At 40.6% G+C, this 14,257-nt stretch overlaps 1 protein-coding gene across 2 annotated transcripts in view; it reads left to right on the forward strand.

Moving 5' to 3' along the window:
• Nucleotides 1-14,257, forward strand: part of GABRG3 (gamma-aminobutyric acid type A receptor subunit gamma3) — a gene marked incomplete at both ends in the record, with an annotated part of 621,394 nt that overhangs the window by 422,983 nt on the left and 184,154 nt on the right. For both annotated transcript variants that reach the window (XM_082846300.1, XM_082846301.1), the window contains 2 exons: nucleotides 5,723-5,943; nucleotides 8,013-8,095. In XM_082846300.1, coding sequence (XP_082702426.1) covers nucleotides 5,723-5,943; nucleotides 8,013-8,095 — 304 coding nt within the window. The remainder of the gene's footprint in view (nucleotides 1-5,722; nucleotides 5,944-8,012; nucleotides 8,096-14,257) is intronic.

Raw genomic sequence — 14,257 nt, forward strand, 5'->3', positions numbered from 1 at the left:
TTATGAGAGACATAAAAATATTACTTTGTGGGTGGCAAGTGTTTCTCCAACATTTAGTCAAATGTAAACACAATAAAACATCCACACCAGGCACAAACGCACACCATCCACATTCTGTCTTCTTGAGTTGGAGTTTGTGGCAGGACTTCAGAATAAAGAGAGAATCCCTCCAAACCCTGCAGACCCTTCCTTAGGGCATCATGGTGTGATCCCTTTCCTTACAGAAAAATAGTTCCCCTACAGAAAAATTACTCTCAGCACTGAAAAGCTAACTCCAGGCAGGGATGTGGAAATATAAAATGTTAGAGGTGGAAGCATTCTTATATTTAATCTAACCCAACTCTGCCATTTTACAGAGGAAGAATCAAAGGCCAAGGAAGGTGAATAATCTCACACAGTTTGTAAACAGGGCAAAAGTGGAGTGGATGCCTACACCGGCATTCTTTCTTCACCGCCTGGTGGTGGTTCCCATATCTGGCAACTAGATTGCAGCTGCTGCAGCTGCTCTCACTCACATCCAGGGAAGCAGATTTTTTTAAAAAATTTATTGACATATAGTTGATTGACAATGTTGTTAGTTTCAGATGTACAGCAAAGTGATTTGGCTACATATATATATGTGTATATATATATGTATGTATGTATGTGTGTATATACGTTCTTTTTTACATTCTCTTCCATTATAGGTTATTACAAGATATTGAGTATAATTCCCTGTGTTATAAAGTAGGTCCTTGTTGTTTATCTATTTTATATATAGTAGTGTGTGTACGTTAATCTCAACCTCCTAATTTGTCCCTCCCCCACCCATGCTTTGGTAACCATAAATTTGTTTACTATGTCTGTGATTCTGTTCTGCTTTGTAAATAAGTTCATTTGTATCCTTTTTTGGAGTCCACATGTAAGTGATACGATATGATATTTGTGTTTGTCTGGCTTATTTCACTTAGTGTGATAATTTCTAGGTCCATCCATGTTACTGCAAATGGCATTATTTCATTCTTTTTTATGGCTGAGTAATATTCCATTGTGTGTGTGTGTGCGTGTGCGTGTGTGTGTGTGTGTGTGTGTGTATACATATATCACATCTTCTTTATCCATTCACCTGTCACTGGATGGTTATTTCCATGTCTTATCTATTGTAAATAGTGCTGCAGTGAACACTGGGGTGCATGTATCTTTTTGAATTATGGTTTTCTCCAGATACATGCCCAGGAGTGGGATTCCTGGATCAAATGGTAGTTCTATTTTTTTTTTTTTTCGGTACACAGGCCTCTCACTGTTGCGGCCTCTCCTGTTGCGGAGCATAGGCTCTGGACGCGCAGGCTCAGCAACTATGGCTCCCGGGCCCAGCCACTCCGCGCCATGTGGGATCTTCCCGGACTGGGACACGAACCCGCGTCCCCTGCATCAGCAGGCGGACTCTCAAGCCCTGCGCCACCAGGGAAGCCCTCTATTTTTATTTTTTTAATGAATCTCCATACTGTTCCCCACAGTGGCTGCACCAATATACATACCCACCAACAGTGTAGGAGGATTCCCTTTTCTCCTGGGAAGAAGATTTTGACTATATAGTTTGGCACAATTGGTACTTAGCAGCTGTGTGACTTGATGAAAGTTACTTAACCTCTCAGGCCTCGTTTTACCCCCTAGCAGAAAATCATTATTGTCTGTCTTAATAGTCAGTGCCTGGTGGGTACAAAAGCATCTGTGCCTCATGGGGGTGACTTTAGGTGATGCTGCTTAGCTTGATATATGATTTACCCTTCTCAGATCTGCATTTTATTTTTTATTTTATTTTATTTTATTTTGCGGTATGCAGGCCTCTCACCGCTGCAGCCTCTCCCATTGCGGAGCACAGGCTCCGGACGCGCAGGCCCAGCGGCCATGGCCCACGGGCGCAGCCGCTCCGCGGCACGCAGGATCCCCCCGGACCAGGGCACGAACCCGCGTCCCCTGCATCAGCAGGCGGACCCTCAACCACTGCGCCACCAGGGAAGCCCTCAGATCTGCATTTTAAAACGTACTGTGAAGGGACATAAATGGGGATGGAAAGCAGAGAAGATAAGTAGGGAAAGGGCGTAAAGAGGAGGACTATTTGGTCATTAGGAGACTTTCTGATTTTTCATTTTTAAACAATAAAAAGACCCACTTGGAAATTTTTACTTGGAGCCCTGTGGTAACTTTGGCAAAATTATTGAAGTTTTCTGAGTTTCAATATCCCTGATATAATATAGGGATTTAAAAAAATCTGGTTGGTTTTAGATTCTTTCCAAAATACACTTGAGGCCTTTACAGAAAACAGTTTTTACTGGCTATCATTACCCACATGATTGGTGGACCTTAGCCCTGTTGAGGAGAACATCTTTATCCTTCTCTCCTTATTCCTTTACCCAATAACCCAGTGTTAAAGGGAAAAAGGAAGTAATTCGTTTAGATACCTATATGTGCTGTACTGGCTATTCTCACAGCCTGAATTTTATTTAAAGTTTTGAGTGTGTTCTCATGTTCTCTGTTCAAATATAGTCTCTATTTTATAGTCAGCAATCATCATTGTTAGGCTAAAATCTTGCCATCAAGGAGGTGAGGGGTCTGCTCCCCTGCCCCATTTGGCTGAATCTGTACCACAGCATTATTCCTACTTCTCAGGAGTGTCTTTGACCTTCCTGCTTCTTGTGTTCAGGGCCCTAGCAAGGGAGGCATCTATCTGCCCAGCTCACTCCTGTACCTCACTGAGGTCTTGTTCTAAGTCAACTTCTCAGTGAGGACCGCAGCCCCCGCCCCAGCATCCCACTCTCTCTACCTTTTCACCTACAATACATGTCTGGTGTGAATCATCTAGACACTGATCATGTGGGCACAGTCTCTCAGGGCCTAAAATGGGAGCATGTGAATCTATCATGTGCCCACAAGGAGGGATGCTGCAATACTTGGTGAATAGTACCAATGACCACCATGATCTGTCTTTAGCTGCCAAATGTTTTGTCTGTCTCTCCCTCATCAGGACAGACACACTCCTCCCTTCTTCAATTGAGGTAACCCCAAAGGTCCACCCAGTCCCATTCCCAATGTCATGGTTACCTGTATGTGTACGTCTTCACATCAAGTTTGCACATGGCTTTCCTTGATCCACCAACCTCTAAACTGAAAAGAAAAGCTATCTAACCCACACCTACATATACAGTATAGCTACAAGGATGAAGAAAGGCCAGGATAATCACAATCAACCCACTGGTTTGCAGCAATTCTGAGACCCCAGTGGGCAGATCCTGAGTGGGCTCTCTTCCCTGGGAAGAGAGTGTCTTTGATTAAGCTCTAACTCTGCTCCCAGAGTTGGGCTCCCAAGAACTCTTCTCCTTGGCTCTTGACTCCATTGTCTGGGAGTTTTCCTTTTCCATTAACTGTTCTGGCCATGGAAAAGTTAACATTGGAGAATAAGCCTCCTTTGGGGTCCAATCAGCTTTTCCAAGCCACGATCTACCCATCACAGAAAGAAATGCAAGAGTACATCTAAGTCTCAAATAGTCACAGACATTTTTTCCTGACTTGAGGTTCCTTTGGCAGTAGAACTCTCTCAAAACCTAGCCAGCCTCTTACCTGATAGGCCAGTTTAACAGTTGCATAGATCTTGTGTCAACCCGATTCCAAGATCCATGATATGCCTTTGTTTTCAATGCCACTGCCTCTACCCAACCCTTTGCCTTCACTCTCACCTTTAATTTTTCTCTTAAATTAAGTACAGACACCTTGGTCCCATCAGTGTTCAGTGGAAGAGTCATATATTAGTCACTTGTCCTTGGAGCCATATTTGCACAAAGATTTTGCATCATGACATCTTAACCCATTTAGAGATTTTTAGCAATGGGTCTGATTATTTCTGCAAAGGTGAGTTTCAATAGGCTTTTAACAGTCAAAGCATTTCTTGAATCTTTGATTTACTGATAGGGTGAGAAACATTTGCTTCTTCCATTCCTACAAGAATCAGTGTTTGTTTTATCTTTCTTTTCTCTTTTTTCAACTAAATAAAAGTTGCAAGTTATTATCTGGGGATCTTACTGAGGACTTAAGCCTGGGAGACAGCCTTTCAGATAGCTCTGAGGAACTGCTCTGAAGAGTTAAGGGAGAAGCCAGGATACATAGACTTTTGCTGGGAAAAAATGCAGTCAAACATCAAAAGATCACTGCTAATTACAAAGAACAGATATTTCAGATTAATGATTTTGGTGCTTTTCTATGTATGGGAAGATGTAAGAATCTAGGTTCATTGACATTATTCCTTAAATATGCATTTAACTCTCTAGGGCCAGTTTCCAAAGCACAAAATACTTCCTGTTATTCTCCATCCTGAATTCCCCTCAGGGCACACCACTGCAGGGGCTGATGGCTTGGTCCTTGTAGAACTGGAAATTGGGGCAACATTCTTTGCTTACTGGAATGGCAGGCAACAGTCTCTGTTCACACTTTCATAACTGCTTTCAAACCAGCCAATTATCCTCTGAGATAATTTCTTTCTTGTGTTAACTTACCAAGCATAGTCAATAGCAGTCAATACATCCGACATGTCATGTTTTTTCACCTTAATTGTCTGTTTAAGGCCTGTTTTCCCTGACTGGAATATAAGCCCCATGAAGGCAGGGGCTTTTCCTATTGGCACAGTTCTGGGCCTTCAATGGTTTTCAGGGTCTGACATAGTCAGTGCAACAAAGACATGATGAATGAGGGGATAAGTTAATAAAAGGCTGGATTTGGTCTGTTGAATTACCTGTGTCAAAAAGGTTCTTTAAACCAGAAACTCAATGAAAAGGGTAAATATGGGATTTGTTGAAAATTACTGAACTCTGTAAAAGTAATTCATTTATAATATCTAATATGTAAAGAAACTATGAAAGATATCAAAATCACTAACAGTCTTCCTCTAGCTCCTTCTTACTATGGACCTAAAGCTAATCCTTTAAACTGTGATTATGGGAGAAGCCTCTGAGGTGGTCCAGGCTCAAGACATTTCTCCATGTCTCACAGTGACGTCAGCCCCATCCTGTATCTAAATGCTGTAAATACTGGGGTTGCTTCCAGTTACAGAAGTAATTTGAGTGCCATCAGCCCTTTTTCAGAATCAGCATTCGGCTTGGGTGTCTATCAGCTCTATTTTTTTTTTGTCATTGCTTATTTTTTGCTTTTTGATTTGCATTGTGTTATTTGAGAAGGCTCTTGAGTGAAAATGATAATTATTATTATCTGAGCTAATACTTTCTGGATAATTTGTTTTATGCCAGGCACTAGAGCTTTTTATTTAACTATTTATTTCCTTCCATATAACCCCTTTAGGAGGTAAGCACTACTATTCTACCCATTTTACAGATTAGAGAATGGTAGATTTTGCTACCTGCCAGAGCTTGGACTTAGGAATATAGGAGAGTCTGCATCTATGTTCTGAATTGTATTCTACTACCTCTTGGCCCCTCACCACACTCTATGTGTTTATTACAATTTATTATTTACAGAACATTTTCACATATGTTATCACACTGTTGACAAATAATATCAGTTACCTTTATTGAATGTCCATTACGTTGATCCAGGCACAGTGTTAGGCACTAACAGAAAGGGATGTGGGCAGGTGAGGATGCAGACATAAGGAGAACCATACTCCTGAGAAAGAAAACAAAACCTGCAGAAAATCCACTAATAGAAATGTCTTGCCCCTCCTTTTGCTCTGTTTCAGGAATACCAAATTGATATATTTTTTGCCCAGACCTGGACCGACAGTCGCCTTCGGTTCAACAGCACAATGAAAATACTTACTCTGAACAGCAACATGGTGGGGTTAATATGGATTCCAGATACAATATTCCGCAATTCCAAAACTGCAGAGGCTCACTGGATCACCACCCCTAATCAGCTCCTCAGAATTTGGAATGATGGGAAAATCCTTTACACTTTAAGGTGAGATGCTACTGATGGTCTGATATTGGGGACTTTAATTTAGATCATTGTAGGAATGGGACTCTATTTTTCATTGCTAAGTTCTATCACTTTTCATGTTCAACATGCTACTGGGTCTTGAGGAAGTTTTTCCTGATCCCATGTTATGTAAAAATAAAGACATACAAATGATCTGTGATGAATATAAACTCCTTCCTTCATCAGAATCCATTTCTGCTGTAAGTGCGCTGTGGAAATTATCTTTAATATGTTTAACCCACAGGACCATTCAGCTAAGAAAATAAAGATGTCTTGGTGTACTAATTGAAAAATGTAATTATAGCCAAATTTGAGACCAAAAGGAACAAAAGAGCACAGAGGGTGTTCCCTAATGCATCCCTAATGGAAGTGGCAGCTACCTTGTAATGAGTCCTCTTGGCTGTCCTCACAGAAACCCAGCAAAGTAAGAGGGACTGTGTTTGAAAGATGTGAATAGAACTACCTGCCCAAAGTTTCCATCGGGAACTAGTGTTACCCGGGTTTGAACTTGGGTCTGTATCTCTCAATAGTCTCTCCGCTAGGGTGATCTGAGTCTAACTGAACAAATGGCTGCAACATACCATAGAATGCTCTGCACCTAAGCCAGTCTTTCTGCTCACCCAGCGTTGGGATCAAGGACAGTGGTGTCTGGACCCTGCTTTCCCAGTGTCTGAGCCCTCTCCAGAGCACTGGACTGAGTGTCTTGTGCTGATTATCTCTGTCTCACTGGCTTTGCTGCTTTACAGCTGCTTCCTGCACCTCCTGTCCTGTTCTTGACACAGCCTCTCCTCATTCTGCTCCTCCTGCCTTAGGACTTCCCCATCACTTTACCCACTTTCCACTTTACTGCTGACTTAGCTCATCCATTCCTAAGACTTTAAAAGCCATATACACGCTGAGGATTCATTCCCACATTCATTTCCAACCCCAAACTTCCCTTCTGGGCACCAGATTCTAGGAGCCACCTACCTGTGTGTATCTCCTCCTGAAAGCCTAAAAGGCATTTTGATTCAGCATGCTGCAGGGGAATGTCATTTCTCTAATACCTCTGACCAGGCCCCTGTGTCCTCCTGGCTAAGTGAATACCACTGCCAGCCCTTGAACACAACCCCCTCCTCCCACATCCAGTATCAGGAGCTTTTAATTGCAAGTGATTTGTGGCCATAAGGAGAAATCTGTAATTCATATGGTAAACACGTATTTGTAGCACAGATAAAGGCACAGATTAATATCAAAATAAGCAGAAGATTAAAGAATTTTAAAGTTTCATGGAAATAATAATGTTGGCAGCTTGGGAACAGCAACAACAATAAAAGCCACAACAGGGAATTCTGCTGATGAGTTAGTTACATTTGGAGAACAGGAGTTTGTAATAGCTATTTCCTCATCAATTCTTAAAGGAATATAAATGAGACTCTTAAATGAAGGTGAGCTTCAGCAAACCAGAATAGAGACATAGCCAGTCCTGCGATCCTTTATAGAAATTCTGACCCAAGGAATGTCTGCTTTGAACAGATGCAATACACACATTTAGTGCAGCCACGACCTGCCTAGTCAAGTAGGGGAGTTAGCCAAGTATGAAATCTTCCCTACAAGTGGATGAACTTGACATTATACCTATTTAGACAAATATACCATTTTCAAAATGGAGGAAGGATTTAATTCAGTCAAACAGATTAAAAACAAGGACATAAGAAACAAGGACATATGAAAACAAGGACATATTGAAACAAAGACATATGAAAACAAGGACATATTGTTTTGATTTGTTTCCTCTCTTACTTGGCTTATATTTCTAGACACAGTCAGGAATTTTAATAATGGAAACTTCCTCTGCTTCTGATAGTTAAAAGTAAAACAAAGTAACACAACACAAAAAAGCCCAAATGGTATACTGAATGGATGGTGCCCCTGCTAAGAGTGAGCTCCATGTGGCCACCCCAGGCCCCTGCTCCCCACATGGTAGTAATGTGACCGCCCCTGGCTTTGCTTAGGGCCTTTGCTGGATTGTCGCTGGCTGGCCACAAGAGTGATGCTTGGCTCCCCCACAGGCTCACCATAAATGCAGAATGCCAGCTGCAGCTGCACAACTTCCCCATGGATGAGCACTCCTGCCCGCTGATATTCTCCAGCTGTGAGTACTGACTTGGGGTATGACTGCTCTGTAAATGATTGTCTAGCCTATGCTGATTTCTAGCAAACAGTCACATGATTGATTATAGCATCACTATACAACCAGAGAAAATGGATAACGGTTTTCGTCTGGGCCACCTGGGTATATTCACTCTAGACGTTGTTACATAGGACCCATGTTACAAAATAAGTAGCTTTGATAAATCTTTGAACAACTTAACCATTTTGTTATAATATTAAAGAACTCAGAAGTTGATGAACAGTTGACTTACCAAAGACCCTTATGCTAATGAGCTGTGCGTATTATTTGGACATATACAGAATTCATTTGCAATAATTTTACGCTTAATATCATCTTCAAGTCAAGTGGTTTGTCTTCAAAATAAAAAGATAAAGTTTTTACTTAAATATATTTATAGTTGTCTCATTACACTATAATAGGATGTAATTTTTCATAGTATTTTATTTTCCAATATTTTACATAGGATTGATACCAGAGCTAACAAGTAATCACTTACAAATTCTTAAAGACAATATATAATTCTAAGTACAAGGCTACAAATAAAAGGAAATATCAAATTTATTTGCTTATAAAGTTTTAAAGTAAAGTTCAATATAGAAATATATCTGTGGAATTTATGATGATTCATTTAAAATATATTGACCACAACTACTTAAGTATGACTCATAAGAGTTCAACTAACTTCACTGACTATCTTTAAAATTGCATATGGGGCATGACAAAAAAATATGATGAAGTCTCAGGCAGAAGGTTTTGTGGCTTTCTTCACTATACATTAGAGTGAAAAGACAAAAATGAAATAATGGATAAACACATTTTACAGTTCGTTTTCAATTCAGAAAAAGACAAGAGAGAAAGCAAAATTTACCTAGGGATAAATTTAACCAAGGAGGTTAAAGACCTGTATATTGAAAACTAAAACATGTTAATGAAAGAACTTGAAGAAAACACAAATAAATGGAAAGATATTCTATGCTCACATATTGGAAGAATCAATATTTTTAAAATTTCTATACTACCCAAAGCAATCTACAGATTCAATGCAATCCTTATCAAAATTCCATTGGCATTTTTAAAGAAATAAAACAAATAATCCTAAAATTTGTATGAAACCACACACACACACACACACACACACACACAAACTTGAATAGCAAAAGCCATCTTGAAAAAGAAGAAAAAAGTTGGAAGTGTCACAGTCCCTGACTTGAAACTATACTACAAAGGTAGAGTCACCAAAACAGTGTGGCACTAGCATAAAAACAGACATATGGATCAGTGGAAAAGAATAGAGAGCCCAGAAATAAATCCACATATATGTGGTCAATTAATTTACAAAGGAGACAAGAATATATACAATGAAGAAAGGATAGACTCTTAGATAAATGGTGTTGGGAAAACAGGCCAGTCACACACAAGAGAATTCAATTCAACCACTCTCTTGCACCATACACAAAAATTAACTCAAAATAGATTAAAAACTTGAACATAAGACCTAAAACCATAAAACTCCTAGAAGAAAACATAGGCAGTAAGCTCCTTGACATAGGTCTTGGTGATGACTTGTTTAATCTGACACCAGCAAAGCAACAAAAGCAAAAATAAACAAATGGAACTATATATCATACTAAAAAGCTTCTACACAGCAAAGGAAACTATCAACAAAATGGAAAAGCAACTTACTGAATGAGGGAAAATATTTGCAAACCATATATCTGATAAGGGACTAGTATCCAAAATATGTACAGAATTCATACAACTCAATAGCAAAACAATTTTTTTGATTAAAAAATGGTCAGAAGATCTAAAAAGACATTTTTTCCAAAGAAGACATGCAGATGGCCAACAGGTAGATGGAAAGATGTTCAACATCATTAGTCATTGGGGAAATGCAAATCAAAACAACAATGAGATATCACCTCCCACCTGTCAGAATGGCTATGATCAAAAGACAACAAATATTGGTGAGGATGTGGAGAAAAAGAAAACCTTCTGCACTGTTGGTGGGAATGTAAATTGGTGCAGCCATTGTGGAAAACAGTATGGAGATTCCTCAAAAAATTTAAAATAGAACTATCTTATGATCCAGCAATTCTACTTTCGTGTATTTATCCAAAGAAAATGAAAACACTAACTCAAAAAGATATATGCCTAGAGGGAGGGCACCATCTGCATCTCTTGGTCAGTTGAGCTTTATCCCCTTAAGGCAGGAGGGCAGGCTGACTAGGAAAGATAGGCTGAACTCAGCCTCATCATTATCAGGCTCCAGCAGCATCTGATTGGACTTGCAGAGGAACAAACCAGAAAGGTTTATTTTTAGGAGCCACAAATAGCTCGTTTCTTCCCGTGTGCAGCATACAGAGTGCTGCCAAATGTATTTCATTCTAAACCCTTCTTGGGTTTAGACCTGAAGAGGGAACCAAGTATTCATGGCTCATCCAAATGCTTCATAACTGGTGTGTGTCTTAAAATAAACAGACAAAATTGCCCATTCCCTGCCTGCTCCCCGGGTGCATTAAAAAGTGGACCCTCTGCCAGGTGGAATGTCCTGGCAAGTGGGACATTTGCTTTGGCAGGAAAGAAACCACACAGCTCCTTGAAAGTCCTTTCTCTTTTGGATGAGTTAATCACCAAATAGCAGATGCTATGAAATGCCAGCAGTGGCCCTGTGTCCTTTGAAGCAAATTCTCAGGTACAAAACTTCCAAAAGGAAGCCCGTCTTCCAAGGCGAGAGCAACAGTTCATTTTATGTATCACTTGACTGGTCTAAGACAAAGGTCCCCAAACTTTTTGGTACCAGGACCTGGTATCGTGGAAGACAATTTTTCCATGGAAGGGGGTGGGGGGAGATGGTTCAGGTGGTAATGAGAGCGATGGGGAGCGGCAGATGAAGCTTCACTGGCTGGCTCACCTGCTACTCACCTCTTGCTGTGCGGCCTAGTTCCTAACAGGCCACAGACAAATACCAATCCGTGGCTCGGGGGTTGGGGACCCCTGGTCTAAGGGATGCCTGGATAGCTGGTAAAACATTATTTTTGAATGTTTCTGTGAGGGTGTCTACAGGAGAGATCAACATTTGAGTCAGTAGCCTGAATAAGGAAGATCGCCCTCACCAAGGTGTGTGGGCATCATCCAGTCTTTTGAGGGACCAAATACAGGCATACTTCCTTTTATCTTCTTTCACTTTATTGTGCTTCACAGATACTGCATTTTGTTTTACAAATTGAAAATTATGGCATCCCTTCCCAAACAACATTGTTTTTTAGTTAAGTTACTTACATTGTTTTTTTTAGATGTAATGCTACTGCACACTTATTAATAATAGACTGTAGCATAGAGTAAGCATAACTTTTATATGATGCTCTGGGAAACCAAAAAATTTGTGTGACTTGATTTGTTGTGTTGTTTGCTTTATTGTGATGGACTGGAACTGAAGCTGCAATATCTCCAAGGTCTGCCTGTAGAAGAGAAAGGTGAATGAAGGTGGAATTTGCTCTTTGCTTGAGCTGGGATGTGCATCTTCTGCTCTCAGATATCAATGCTCCTGGTTCCCAGGCCTCAGACTTGGACCAGGACTTAAAACCTCAGTCTCTTAATTCTCAGGCCTTTGGACTCAGACTGAATTACACCACCAAGGTTTCCTGGATCTTCAGCTTGCAGATGACAGATTGTGAAACTTCTTGGCTTCCATAATCTCATGAACAAATTCCTATAATAAATGTCCTCTTATATCTTTATCTGTATCTATCCCTGCATCTACATTTATCCTATTGGTTCTGCTTCTCCGGAGAACCCTAATACAGGGAGGGAAGTTCCCACACTTCCAGCCTACAAAATATGTGGACTCCAAAGTTCCCAAAATATTCCTGTATTCACTTGAATTCACCTGCTTTGGATGTAACCAAAGAGAGTTTTTTGGCATGTCCAGGAGACATGGCAGAGTCCAGCAGCCTGGAGCTGAGAGTGAGAATCAAGGCAGTGCCCTGGGAAGCAGGTTCCCGATCAGGGACCATGCCAGACAGACCAGTGCAGAGGGTGAGGGGGATTTTGCCATCTTGTCTCTTTGCCTGCCCCATTCTCCTTGAAGTGCTTGCCCTTCATCTGCTAGCCAGGTCATCTTCCCACATGTTCCTGGATCTCTGGCCTCTCCAACTCTTCCCTGTCCCTGCCATCTCACTGCTGTAGACACTCACACCTTAGGGGGTGGGACGGTGCCCCGTGTGGCTGGTCCTGGCTGTATGTGCCTTCTATGAAGACAGTAATGCCTGTAGCAGGAAGGACAGAGCTTTGGGGTCACCTCCTTTAACTGTTACCCTCATTATGGTGTAAACCACTGCTATTCATGATTGCACTGGCTCTGCTGTCCAGTCTTGAAAGTGGGTTATTTTTATTCTGGCTCTAAGTGAAGTAAGTTGTTCTGAGAGGTTAAGGACTGGGTCATGGCAGAGGAAGAATGCCTGACTGCTAGGCTGTGCTCTTTTTGTGACTTTGAAGGCTGTGCTCTTTGAAGGCTGTGCTCCTTTTTCCTTCTTCTTTTTTTTCTTTCACAATGATATCCTGCCACCCTTATTTTATTTTTTAAAACCACTTTATTGAGGTATGATTGACATGTAAAAAGCTGTGCATATTTAATATCTGGAACTCACTGAGTTTGGCAAAATTGTAAGTACACCATACAGTATTGTTAGCTACAGGTAACATGCTGTATAGTGTATCTCCAGAACTTATACTGCAAAACTGAAACTTTGTACCATTTGACAATCATCTCCCCATTTCTCCTTACCCCAGACCCTGGAAGCAACCATTCTACAGTCTGCTATGTGTTTGACTACTTTAGATTCCACACATAAGTGAAATCATGCAGTATTTGTCTTTCTGTGTCTGGCTTACTTCACTTAGCATAATGCCCTCAAGATCCACCCAAGTTGTTGCAAATGGCAGGGTTTCCTTTTTAAGGCTGAATAATATTTCACCATATATATATATATATATATATATATATATATATATATATATATATATATCACAACTTCTTTATCCATTCATCTGTGGATGGATACTTAGGTTATTTCCATGTCCCGGCTATTGTAAATAATGCTGCTATCAACATGGGGGTGCATATATCTTTCCAAGATGGAGATTTTTTTCCTTTGGATATATATCCAGATGTGGAATTTGCTGGGTCACATGGCAGTTCTATTTTTAATTTTGGGGGGAGCTTCTATACTGTTTTCCATAATGACTATACCAATTTACATTCCCACTAACAGTGCACAAGGATTCCCTTTTCTCCACATTCTCACCAACACTTATGAACTCTTGTCTTTTTGATGAAGCCATTGTGACAATGTGGGGTGATATCTCATTGTGTTTTTGATTTGCATTTTTCTGATGATTGATCACCTTTTCATGTAATTGTTGGCTGTCTGTATGTCTTTTTCAGAAAAATGTTCAGGTCCTTTACCATTTTTAAATCAGGTTATTTGTTGTTGCTGTTTTCTACTGAGTTACTGAGTTGTGGAGTTTTTTATATATTTTGGATATTAGTCCCTTATCAAATACATGATTTGCAAATATTTTCTCCCATTCTGTACATTGCTTTCCATTTTGCCTATTGTTTCTTTTGCTGTGCAGAAGCTTTTTGTTTGATGAAGTCCCTCTGTAGCCAGATGACCATGGGTGCCCTGTCACGGTGGATCCCTGGAGGTATTGTGCCCCTTTCTCAACAGCAGATGGAGGGGAGAAAGACGGTGCAGTGGCAGGAAGGTTGCGGAGGCGCTGGAGAAGGTGAACTTTCAGCATCTCTCAGATCTTCTCACATAGTAGCAAAACCCTTCCTCTTGGTGCAGCCAATGGACTTGTGGGTGCTGGGTCACATGGAGAAGAGTGTGCACTAGAGGGTACACAGATGCTATTCACACATCCCAAACACTGAGTGCCTGAAAACCAGCAAAACGGAAGTGTTGGAGGGCTTGGAGTAAAACAAGAGTGAGAGCTCCTCCCACTGCGAGCTCTTCTCACTGCTTAGGTGTTTGCATATTGTTTAAATTCTCTGAGACTTAGCTTTCTCATCTATGAAACAAGGATCATAATACCCACCTCATCTGTCTCTGTGAAGATTAAATTAAATGACAGAATGTG

Source organism: Leucopleurus acutus (assembly GCF_964270905.1).
Source record: "Leucopleurus acutus genome assembly, chromosome: 1".
Classification (NCBI taxonomy): Eukaryota; Metazoa; Chordata; class Mammalia; order Artiodactyla; family Delphinidae; genus Leucopleurus; species Leucopleurus acutus.